Source organism: Betta splendens, chromosome 9 (assembly GCF_900634795.4).
Source record: "Betta splendens chromosome 9, fBetSpl5.4, whole genome shotgun sequence".
In the NCBI taxonomy this organism is placed as follows: Eukaryota; Metazoa; Chordata; class Actinopteri; order Anabantiformes; family Osphronemidae; genus Betta; species Betta splendens.
Window position 1 is genome coordinate 2,742,173 of NC_040889.2, and position 12,563 is coordinate 2,754,735.

Below are 12,563 nucleotides of genomic sequence, written 5' to 3' on the forward strand. Positions count from 1 at the left end.
AAGTAATGTCCTCGAAGTCCTTCATATTCCAAAGACTCGTGTAGAGAGTGTTGACAGGCCAGGCACAGTGGACCTGTTTGTGCAGACATACAGCCTTGATGGTGCTGGTCCTGATATACTGACAAGGATGAAGCTCAAACTGTGGGTGGAAACACTGAAGAATTTGTATAAAAAGAATTGCTAAATAAAAGTACAAAAAATATAGAAATTCCTGCCTCTACTGAGCTCTTTATTCCAGTTTCAAAAAGCCAAGATACCAAAGGTAAGACAAAAAGATCAACTAACAGACTCTTACATCCATACACAAAACAAAATTTAGAAATTAAGGATTTGTTTGTTCTATTTGTTTCTTGAACAGAGACTAATCACAACGCTATCCAGGAAGAACTAAACTAAAGTCCTAAAGAACTAGTACCTAAAGAAAAGTACCAAAACATTTATGAAGGAAATGCTGATGAAGGAGACAGTGTTTACCTAAATAAAATATGTATGTATGTATGTATGTATGTATGTATGTATGTATGTATGTATGTATGTATGTATGTATGTATGTATGTATGTATGTATGGATGGATGGATGGATGGATGGATGGATGGATGGATGGATGGATGGATGGATGGATGGACAGACAGACAGACTACATAGCAGACTACAGCGTAGTGGACATCAGAGGCCACCCCAGAATCATAAAAGTTACACTAAGTTGCATGTGATTGAAGGGGCAGAGGGAAGCTTTAGCGAGGAGCATGTGATCAGACAGCAAATGTCCAAGCATGTGACAACAAAAGAAACCTCAGTCAAAACTTGACATTTTCAAAGCCAAGCTCAATTAAGACAAGCATATCAGAACTGTTCTCTCCCTGGGTTTACCTGGAGTAGGGAAAACAGTGTGGGCCCAGAAGTTCACCCTGACTTGGGCAGAAGGACAGACAAGCAGGACATAGCCATTCTCTTCCCACTTCCTTTCTGCGAACTGAATCCTAACATTGGAGCGAGGGACTGTAGTCTGATGCAACGTCTGCATCAGTTCTTCCCTGACATGAAAGGCATGGAAGGACTGGGTGCGATGTACGCATATGATGGCTGAAAGGCAACACACAATAGAAAGTAACAGTGCTGTGTTAAAGCTAGCGGAGCTGGCATTTCATCAGCTGGAGCAGCCGCATAAGGTCAGAGGAAGGGGTAGTGAAGCTGCTGACATAGCTTCCTCCTTTATTCTACTAGCTTTCTATGATGCAATCGATGTATGGTGTATTTGGAGAGTTGGAAATATTCAATTTATCATTTTCTAGGCTAAATCATTGCAACTTAACAGAGAGCCGCTGTGAAGTTGTAGCCTCTGCGCTTGACAGAATCTCTGAGCTAAACCCTGAGCATCAACAACCTGAAGGGTTCCGGGTTGACACTGCTTTCTGCTGGATTAGTGGGTCCACACTGTAAACCAGGGGTGTCAAACTGCTGTCCTCAAGGGCCGGTGTCCTTGCTGGTTTTCCAACTCACCCTGCATTACCTCGTACAAGTGTGTGAGTTAGCTGCTGATTGACTGAACACACTTGGTTATGATAATCAGCAGGCTCTGGGAAAGGGAGAGTTGGAAAACCAGCAAGGGACTTCGACACCCCTGTGTCACTGTTTCACACAATACAATACCAATCAATTACTAGGCATGTGTACTTGTTTATGTTTACAGCATTCTCTTGTCCATTTTCAGATTACGTAAGTGTAATCTGGAGGGGCACTGAAGCGCTGGCTGTTGCTCTCAGCACAGCACAACTGGACCTGAATGCTAATGATTTCCAGGAGGCAGGAATTAAGACTCTGTGTGTAGGGCTATGTAGACAACACTGCAAACTAAAAACATTATGGTTAGGTCACCAGATCCTTCAACATAAATTAAATCAGGGAGACTATAATCACTGTCAATCAATTGTACTTATGTTTATTTGCAGGCTGGATTGGTGCAAGCTGAGAGACAGCTGCTGTGCAGACGTGGCTTCAGTTTTAGGCTCGGGCTCGTCTGCCTCGGCAACAGTTTGAGTGATTATGGTGCATCGCTGCTTGCTGCTGCCCTGATGAGTCCACACTGCAAACTAGAAATACTAAAGCAAGTGAAGGAGAAATTTGATTTTATTTCACTGCACATTCACACTTACATGATGCTTTGCAGCCAGACCTGCAGGTATGTAGGCGTTCCTACCTGAAACACCTGGATCTCTGCTATATAACTATCTGCAGGACTCTGGACTGAAACAGTTCTTCGGGACAACCCACTGCGCAGACTGGAAAAGCTCAGGTAAAAGAGTTTGTGTTTGGTGATATGTGTGGCTTAGTTTCATAGTTGTGTTGACTCGAGGCAAAATTGATAAAATACAAAAGCAGAAATCCATACATCCATGATTTCTCAGAATCTCAGAACTCTCAGAGAGAAGAGCCTCGTGGTTCGCAGTTTCATTTCATTATCAAGTTCCTGTATTTGTGCACTAATGTGACTTTGCGAAACATGTGCTGTACACATGACAAACCTCTGGGAAGAGAAAGTTTATTAGTAAATACGACTCGGTTTTACTTTACTTTACTCTACACCATCTTGTGTACAGCACGGAACACAACGCTGAGTGCTGCTTGAAATCAATGCTGAAAAACTGTAAGTGGCGTGATTGTTTCCTGTTATTTTGAAGTAATAATTATAGTAATAGTTTTGTTTGAGATTGTCTGAATTCAATCTATAAATACTGCAACAAAATTTAATTTAATTTAATTTAATTTTTTAAATAAAATTAATTTGTGCACAGAATCCAAAAGCAGATGGCAGGACAGACATCTGTTTGAAATCTGAAACTGTGGGAAACTAATGCGAAGTTGTTATGTGTGCCTTCAGATGCATGTACAGTCAAATTTGACATGAACACAGTTGCCAAGTCTGTCTTCCTAAGCGATGGGGGAACCCAGATGATATGGGTCAGAGAGGAAAAGCCGTATCCAAATCACCCGGAGAGGTTCGAGAGCGTTGCCGAGGTGCTCTGTGACAAAGGTCTCACCCGACGCCATTACTGGGAGGTGGAGTGGCGAGGGCCATGGGTGGACGTTGCTGTGGCAGCGAGGGTTTGTAGATTTGGCAACACAGATGAATCCTGGTGCCTGTACTGCTTCGAGGATCACTACAGTGCCCGTCACAACCACCTGTCTATGGAGATACCCAACCCCATGTCCCACTCCCACAGGGTTGAAGGGTACCTAGACTGGCCCGGAGGCACCTTGTCCTTCTACAGTGTTTCATCTGGGACTCTCAGTCACCTTTATACGTTCCACAGCACCTTCACTGAGCCGTTCTACCCTGGGTTTGCGATGCAGGGGCATGACTGTTCTGTCATTATCTGTCCAGCGAGGGTGTCACAACTTTCCCGGTCTGCTAGCGCAGAGAGAGTTGATGAATTTTAAGTAATTCAAGCAAGGTTTTAATCATTAGATTAAGTTCAGTTAAGTTCAACGGTGTAGTATACAGTTAATAGTGGATATTATCATGTTGAGACATCAGCCCAAATTACAGATTGGTTTCACTCAGGTTTCTTTGCAGCATTTCATCTTCGAAGGTCTGATTCACGTAGTCTATGCAAAATAGTTGTGCCCTGTTAACGTGGGCACAAATCTGACCTCCACAGCTGGTGTAACTTTTGTTACGGAGCATTTCATGAAGGAATGTCATCATGGCTTTGAAGTCTGTGACGCTGGTTGACCATCATGTTTTTATTTATTGATGCATCATCAGTTAGCCTTTTTTCACATGTAACACTAATGATAATAATAAGAGCGATCGGTTAATGTTTAACGCGTTCTAGCGTCTACAAAGTTTCATCATGCTAAACAGTGGAAACACTGAAGAATCAAAAATATGAAACACATTTTTTCTGTGAAAAAACCTCAGTAAGTGTTTCCAAACATTAGTTTGGTACTGTATGAGTAAGAAAAATAAACCACTAAAGCTGTTTAACGTTGAATCTTGCATTTATTTTGTGAGTACACTACTTTTTCCTATATTCATTCATTTTTGGTCAACAAGGAGCAACAAATACTGCAACTACAACTGCTTCTAATATTCTCAGCTTAGACCTCCCTCTGTGGGACTATTTCTGCCACTGCTAGTCATCAACATCGGGTGATTAAAGAGAAGCTATAAACAGAGACATTGAGTTATTATTATTATTATTATTATTATTATTATTATTATTATTATTATTATTATTATTATTATTATTATTATTATTATTATTATTATTGCTGTGATCTTTTAAAGGCATCCTTATCTTATCTTACTACTTGTAATGTAATTCTACTAAATTGCAAATTTCCAGCCATGTGCATGCTATTGTTGAATCAAACAAAACAAGAGTGGTCTGACTGTGCAATATAGTCCTGAGGCAACAAACAGAAAAGTATGGTCCCCAACAAATTCAGTTAGAAGAAAGAATTCTGAAGGCAACACCCAGCCATAGAGGGTAAAAAAGGTAAGCCATACAATTACAAAAATCATGCAAAAGGAAATTTTGTTTTTAAGTATAAAGAAATAGCTGTTTTTCTTTCAGCAATATACAGGAAGTTACTCTACATGGCTTAACAGGAAATTGCAGCATTCAACCTATAATAAACATAAGGAAGGTGTGGTACAATAGTCAGTCAGTGCTGTCTCCTGAGGAGTTTGAGCAGAACCAAGGGCCGTCCAGCAAGCAGGTAAGTGTTTGCAGAGGAACAGTGGTTTACTTACTGTGACCATTAGTTTGTCACCTCACAGAAGACAAGCTGTAGGCTTCAGGTTTGTTTGTGACACATATGATCATCTATTAATATACTAACAAGTCTGTTGGCTTTGGAGACAAAATGAAGACTGGCTTTTGTGGAATCCTCTTGGCATTAGTGCTGACCTGCTCAAAACAAGCTAAGGTAAAACATAAATAGATGAAACAATAATACATCTAATTTATTGTCTTTATTGTAAGAGAAAATATCTATATTTAAATTCATTACTTTTGTAAAAAAATGTTTCTTTTGTACACAACAGCAGAAAGCAGTTTCTCCTCGAGGTATGAAGCATGTTATCATTGTTTACAGTACAAGAACTATTTCATAAAAAAATAATACAAATGATAATGCAGGTGAATTACACTTAATGTCGGCTATTCTCTTCCATCATCAGGAACAGACTGCACCCAGATTAAGGCTCTCTCACCCCAAGCATCCAGTGGGCTTTATGTCATTCAGCCTGTCGGAGTGAAGACACCATTCAAGGTATTGTTGAGTACAAAACAAGTAGACAGAGATGAAGAAAATGGACGTCTGTTGCATGAATGTGCAGTATGAAAAAAAAGATAAAACACACTGAGGTTTCTCATGATGTGTAGGCACCTCATGAGATATTTAACTGTATAAGAATGTTAAATGACAAAAGAAACACACCATTGCTCTAAACTGAAATACAACTAATTTTAGCGTTGTGTCATAGTCACACAGTATTACACCATATTAGTCACAGACATTACAACATGTTGCTTCAGTTATACAGACTACAGTCCTGCACTGTTATTATAAATGTATGAACACTGCTCATCCACTGACTTAACCCACAGTAGATGATGCACTTGTTGTTGTATGGGAGACACCTGGCTTTAGGATTGACACCAAATAACACATGATCATGATTGTTATTGCTTTTTTCTTGTACTTAGTCAAGTAATATGCAATGCCACAATAACAATACCTGCTCAGGTGTACTGCGAGATGAGGGCAGATGGAGGCTGGACGGTGTTCCAGAGGCGCAGTGGAGGAGCAGTTTCTTTCAAAAGGAACTGGGCAGCATATAAAAGTGGTTTTGGAACTTTGACACGTAAGTTAAGCGTAGGAATTTAAATTCAGCCAATTTTAATGCTTTTTGTAAAGAATGTGACACACTGCCAAAGTCCCTTAAACCCTAAAAAAACAAAGGTAGCAATTCACCAAGACAATGAGCCCAGCACTAAAAGCTACAGTACAGCAGCTTTCCAATTAAGTTAGAGCAATACATGCATCAAGCTCTGATCCAAATTATACCTGGAGGAAAACATTGTCTGAGCAAACAGACACATCATCTACAACTTGAGGCCCAAATTACAATAATCTGATTTCAGACTGAGCCTGAATTTTTAGCTTATGTCTCGGCAGGTCATGAAAAAACTGTTTATCAGATGGTATTTAAAGGGGAATTTCTTTCTGTGCCCTTCCAATTCCCTTAGAGGATCATTGGCTCGGTCTGGGAAAGGTTTTCTCCCTGACCAAGGACAAGACTAAAAAGTGGACCATGAGGATTGACCTGTGGGACCACAGCGACATCACAGCTTTTGCTGAGTACAGGAACTTCAGACTGGGAAATGAGAAAGCCGCATACAAACTTAATGTTGGCCCATACAGAGGAAATGCAGGTAATGTGGTCTTTGTTGTTGATTTGACTTTTCTTTTGGTCCGATTGTACAGAGAACCAGTTTCCCACTTTTTCCAAAGGCGACGCCATCCGTGGGGTCTATCCAGGCGTCGATCAAAACGGCCATGGCTTCAGCACGGCCGACCGTGACAACGACGGCTGCTCCCCCTGCATCTTCGGGGACGTTATGGAGAACGAATGCGCCCCTTCCGAAGGAGGTGGCTGGTGGTACAGCCGCTGTGGCTCCGCTGGGCTAAATGGTGAGTGGCACCCCAGCGGAAGCCACATCGGTTGGGAGTCAGGCCTTCACTGGCGCACCTGGAAGTCTTCTGAGGCGTATTCCTTCAAGGCCACCAGAATGATGATCAAGTCTGTACCGGAAAAGTCCACCTGTGTTTAACCCCATGTTGCAATTTATTTAAAAAAATTAAATGTAAGAGCTTAACATACAGTGTAATACAAATATAAACTCAGTAGAACATGTAAACATTCATAGCTTTGCCTTTGGCTTTTTTTTTTTTTGTTCTGTCCAGCAGTTTAACAAGCAGCATATCTTACGCTGAATGCCATATTGTGATGGACAGCTTTGCTTCGACAAGAGGAGTATTTATAAAATATATATACTCTTCTTGATTTATGGTTTATTTAATGTTTTTTTTTAGCTGATCCAAAATATGTGTGATGTCTCCCACATAGTTTAAGCTACGGAAACCATTTAAATATCAAAATATTTAGCTTTTTAAGGAGACGTTGACTATTATTTTTCAGATTCATATCTTTGAAATTTTTTGAAATACATAACTAAACCCAACAGATCCCACATACAGCAAGCCTTTAATTTGACAGCAACAGTGGAAAGGAAAAACTCCCTCTTTTACGAGGAAGAAACCTCCAGCAGAACCAGGCTGGATGTGGGTGGCCATCTGCATGGGTCGGTTGGGGTGAGGGAATAGAGAGAGAGCAAAGCACAGCAACAACAACAAGCAACAACAGAGCACAGGCAGGATGGTTGGACCAGGGACTGGACACAGGCAGGATGGTTGGATCCACAGCTGCCCATCACAGACACCAAACTTTGAGTCCAATGATACCTGTACACTGTAGGTGAGGACAGAATGGAGGAGAAAGAGAGAGCAGGGGAGAAGCATATATTATACTGGAGAGAAAGAGGCAAGGTTAGTTAAACATGGAGCAATGATGGGAGGTTATTGGACAGAAGAGATAAAGAAAAACAGAGGAGCTCGGTGTATGAATTACAGTTTTTCTCAGTCGCTTTAGTACAGTAGTTCAGTAGTTCATCGTAGTCTATAACTGCAAAATGGTTGATCAAGTTGTCATAATGTGACAAACATATTTCTATACATCTCCATTATATGTTTTTTTCTAAATCTGTCCTGATTTGGTAAATTGCTCTCAGGTGACTTGACTTTCTCTAACAAAGGTGCATATCATTAACCATCAACTGGAAAGTATATATGAATGGCTGGAGCACAACACAATGTTCTATGTCTGACAATGGTGTGCTTACTCATATTCCCATAATTGGTCCATACAACATCTTTATACAGCATCTTATCACCTTTCTAGAAACTCTCTACAGAGATCTCATCCCTGAAGAAGAGAGGGGTCGGAGTGGAGATCACCTGCCAAAATATGTGATAGTTTGGGACAATGTGAGTTTTCATCACTCCAACACCATCAGGCATCAGGATGGAAAGTTTATGATCACCAGCCACATAAACAAATGACCCTCCTGGGTGCCATTGTTCAGTCTCTTGCAATCAAACAAAAAGGTGTAACTTACATTTTACAGTAATTTTCATCGAAACTTTAGCCATAGTTTATGTCAGAACCTCCCTCCAAAGTACACCGTTATATTGACAACATGACTAAGTAATTTGACTGTCCTGTTCGTAGACAATGACACAAGGACTTAATATTCTGACGCCACTGACACGTTCAATGACATAAAAACTTAGTTTCGAGAGATGAACTAAAGATTTTGAACAATTTACAGGCTTTTACAAGAAATCCAGTGTTTTGCTGTTTGTACAAATTGTTTTGAGAAATGCACACACATATTTGCAAACTTCAATTCTGATCTTAGAACTGTACTAAAGTGACTAAGAAAAACTGTAAGATAAGAAGGAGCTTTATAATTAAGTACTTTGTAGCTGAGTAGGATAATATTAAATTCTATAGCCAGTAGCCAGTGCAGAGAAGCTAATGTAGGATCTCTCTTTCTAAGTTCTGTCAGAACTCTGACTGCAGCATTTTGAATAATCTATTGGCTTTTTAAGGAGCTGTTAGGACATCCTATGAGTAAGCAGTTACAGTAGTCCAGCCTAAAGGTAACAAATGCCTTATTCTGTTTCTCTGCATCGCTCTGAGAGAGGATGCTTCTGATTTTAGTTATATTTTTAAGATGAAAGTAGGCGGTTCTGGAGATTGTTTAATGTATGATGTAAAAGAGGTCAAAGATGGTCAAAGATGACACCAAGGTTTCTAGTAGTAGAATAGTAGAGAATCTGAAGATAATGTTATGCTAATCAGGGTGGTTATCTGACTCAATAATGTCTCCCTCTGATTTTTAGGCAAAACGATAAGAATTTCAGTTGTATGTGAATTTAGTTGAAGGACGTTTGGGGACATCCAAGATTTGATGTCTTTTAACAACTTTGAATTTTGACTAGTTGATCTGTTTTATTTGGTTCCAAAGACATAAATAACTAAGTACCATCTGCATAACAATGAAAGTTAATAGAATGCTTCTTAATAATCTCACCTAGAGGAGACATGTATAGGCTGAACAGAACTGGACCAAGCACAGAACCCTACTCCATAGCTAATCCTTGTGCATGTGGAGAATTTGTCATTAACATGACTGGAATCTGTTCAACAAATAGGATTTAAACCATCCCAGTGCTTTTCCTTTAATTCCGATTCTATGCTCCAGTCTCTGTGTCACGATCTGGGTTTTTGTTTTTTGTGTTATTCTGAAGGACTCTCTGTTTTCACTTAACTGTCATGTTTTGGTTCCAGTTTCCTGTTTTAGTTTCTAGTACTTCCGGTTTTTGTTTTCATCTTGTTAGTTCCCGCTTCACGTCCCGGTCTCATTACACACACCTGTTTCAGATTAGTCATCACCCCACAAGTATTTAAGCACCAGTATTCACCCAAGCCAGTTGCCAGATCGTCGCATGCAAGTCATCACCTTCCAGCATTTTCTCATCTCAGCTCACCTCGTTTTGATCGTGTTCCATACTCCTGACCACCGACTCCTGCTTAACCCTGGCTGGCACCGTAGCCGTGTTTAATCCGTTGTTGAACCTTGCCCGTCTATGGACCTGATTATGCCTGCTGTTTTTGTACCTAAACCTGAGCCTGGCTGTGTATGACCCGGACTGTCTTTTATTATCGATTACTGGATTAAAACCTTGCTTTTTCACCATCTACCTTGTGTCCTTGCACTGTGCATGTGGGTCCGCTCTCTGCCGCAACCTGACACTGTATTAGAATGTTATGATTGTATTAAACGCAGCACTAAGATCTAATAGGACAAGGACAGAAACTAGACCAGTGTCTGAAGCTAAGAGAAGATCATTATTGACTCTAACCAGTGTAGCAGATTCAAATTATTAATAGTTTGATATTAATGCAGAAACATTAATATACCTCAAAGTTGGGGCACCAGGTTTGTTTTAAAGCTGAAACCACGCTTGTATCAATCTAGTCAACGCCAGATGTCATTTCAATGAGTTACCAGTTATGGACAACAATAACAACTTTCTTGTGATAAAACCAAATCAGTCTCTTATGCCGTGAATTCTTGTCGCGGTTCAGGGACCTCTGCTTAAATCTGAAGAACAATGCACACAAAACCAGATTCCTTCTAACGTTTTATTAATCTAACACTACTGGATATATGAATAACATAATATGGAATACTCAAATAAACAGAACAGAAAATGAGAAAACAGTCAGAATGAGATGATGAACAGTGAATGAGTCAATGAGTGAAAACACAAAGAATGGTCAAGACCTGAGTGTGTGATGGCTTTGATCGAGCTGTCGGCCGCTGTGCAGCGTCTCCCGTTACCGGCTTGGTGGAGCAGGCGTGCCCTCTCTGGTCCAGGTGCCACGGCCTCTGGGCCAGGAATCGTCGCCCGCAGTGATGACGGCTCGGGTTCAGCGAAGTAACAGTCAGCCAGGCTGGACTGTCCAAGGTGTTTCAAAGCGTCAGCGCTGCTTAAACTAGCCCAAAAAGGAAACGGGCTGGAATCTAATTTAATTAGTTCGATCATAATTAGCGAGTCAATTAAGGACTGGTTGTAATAGTTTCAGTTTGGCAGAGTTTCTTGATGACTTTCTATTCTATCTAAATTAGAGAAAAGTAATGCGACGCAAAAGAAAAGGTGAAAGAAGTTTGAAGGTAGAGGGAAATCCGATTTCACTAGGGTGTCACTGGTTTATATACCCCTGGGGCAGTGGTCACTGCAGGGCGGAGAATTTAGTTCAACCAGTGGTGAAAGTTCCACCTCTTTAGATCAAGTATCAAACTATTGGATTTGAATTGCTCCTAAATCTGGGATAACTGTCAGGTTTTGGTTTTGTTTCCAGTCTTATGTTGAAAGGTCTGAGTTTTATCCATGTTGTCATGTTCTCGTTCCGGTCTTTTATTTTGATGGACTTCCTGTGTTCCCCAGATCACAGCTGTTTCCTGTCACTCCCGGTTCACCACGCACACCTGTTAGTAATTTAGCTAATCACTCTTCTGTATTTAAACACCAGTACTTACCATAGCCAGTTGCCGGATCATCGTTAGTGAATCCATGACTCCGCGTTCCAGCATTTCGCTCGTTCAGCTCATCCCGTTGCCGACCTGTTTCCGTGTTCCTGACGACCGCTTCTTGTCTGATCCTGACAGGTGTGGTGCCAAAAAGTGACTGTCTGCCAGAAATTGATTTCCGCACGCGGGAGCGCGCACCGCCTCGTTAAGGCGTTTAGCTTGGTTTGTGTAGGACTAAAGCTGCTTATTTCGGTTTCAAACGGCCATAACTTGTAAATATGATCCGCTACACGTTTTCTAGTCGACGTAGTAACGCCACGTCTTTTAGATTTTGTGTAAACGACGGAAAAAAATCATCGTAATTTTCTTTACAGCGATCGTCGATCGTGACTGTTTAACTCTTAAGACATGACGCTAGGACTCAGATCTACGACCCAATATTGCTGCAACATGTTTGTTCTTCACATTTTGACTCTGATTAGAACTGTACGAGTGACCACCGAGTTGTTTCACCACTTTTAATTTCCTGTATGGGACCAGTTAAACCAGTAAGATGCTTTCATGTTGCCAAAATGTGATTATTAGAGCCAAAGCTTTTGGTCAGAAGCTTAATTATGTCTATCACCTGTCTGAGACCAGTTAAACCAGTAAGATGCTGTGTTCACGTTGCCAAAATGTGATTACAGCCAATATTTTTTAATAAGAAGCCTATTTCTTCCTCATTTTAACTTCATCAATCTCTTCTTGGTTATATTAACAGATTTAATAAACATCCAGTTCACTTGACCACTGTCTGTACCTCTCTGAGACCAGTACAACCAGTAAGAAGCTGTTTCCACGTTGCCAAAAAGTGATTCATGCCAATATCTTTTGACAAGAAGCTTATTTCTGTGTCATTTTAAGTCAATAGAGCTCCCCTTGTTAATTTTAAGACATTTAATGAGCATCCAGCTCACTTGAACACCGTCTGTACCTGTCTGAGGCCAGTATGACCAGTAAAATGCTGGTTCCACGTTGCCAAAAAGTGATTACAACCAGTATCTTTTGAAAAGAAGCTTATTTCTTCTTTATTTTAACTTCATTAAGTTAAAATGGCAGGTTTAATGAATATCCAGCTCACTTGACCACTATCTGTACCTGTCAGAGACCAGTACAACCAGTAAGATGCTGTGTTCATGTTGCCAAAAAGTGATCACAGCCAATATATTTTAATAAGAAGCCTATTTCTTCTTTTAACTTCATCAATCTCTTCTTGGTTATGTTAATAGATTTAAGAAACATCCAGTTCACTTGACCACTGTCTGTACCTCTCTGAGACCAGTTCAACC

At 40.5% G+C, this 12,563-nt stretch overlaps 2 protein-coding genes across 4 annotated transcripts; both read left to right on the forward strand.

Moving 5' to 3' along the window:
- The first annotated feature begins 1,805 nt into the window (after positions 1 to 1,805).
- LOC114861391 (stonustoxin subunit alpha-like) lies at positions 1,806 to 3,996 on the forward strand. Of its 2 annotated transcripts, XM_041072143.2 has the most exons (3): positions 1,806 to 2,294; positions 2,599 to 2,645; positions 2,880 to 3,996. In XM_041072143.2, exons 2-3 carry the CDS (start codon positions 2,633 to 2,635, stop codon positions 3,437 to 3,439), a joined length of 573 nt encoding a protein of 190 aa, XP_040928077.1. In that variant the 5' UTR covers positions 1,806 to 2,294; positions 2,599 to 2,632; the 3' UTR covers positions 3,440 to 3,996. The 2 variants fall into 2 exon arrangements, with proteins under 2 accessions (XP_040928077.1, XP_029016369.1); XM_029160536.3 differs by lacking the exon at positions 1,806 to 2,294 and having other exon boundaries at positions 2,315 to 2,645.
- Positions 3,997 to 4,629: 633 nt separating this feature from the next.
- On the forward strand, positions 4,630 to 9,899 carry LOC114861377 (angiopoietin-related protein 5-like). 2 transcript variants are annotated; one of them, XM_029160505.3, is made up of 7 exons: positions 4,630 to 4,726; positions 4,869 to 4,936; positions 5,055 to 5,076; positions 5,190 to 5,281; positions 5,759 to 5,876; positions 6,262 to 6,447; positions 6,527 to 9,899. In XM_029160505.3, the coding sequence occupies exons 2-7, from the start codon at positions 4,874 to 4,876 to the stop codon at positions 6,844 to 6,846; spliced, it is 801 nt and encodes a 266-aa protein (XP_029016338.1). In that variant the 5' UTR covers positions 4,630 to 4,726; positions 4,869 to 4,873; the 3' UTR covers positions 6,847 to 9,899. The 2 variants fall into 2 exon arrangements, with proteins under 2 accessions (XP_029016338.1, XP_029016339.1); XM_029160506.3 differs by having other exon boundaries at positions 4,686 to 4,726; positions 4,853 to 4,936.
- Positions 9,900 to 12,563: the final 2,664 nt, after the last annotated feature.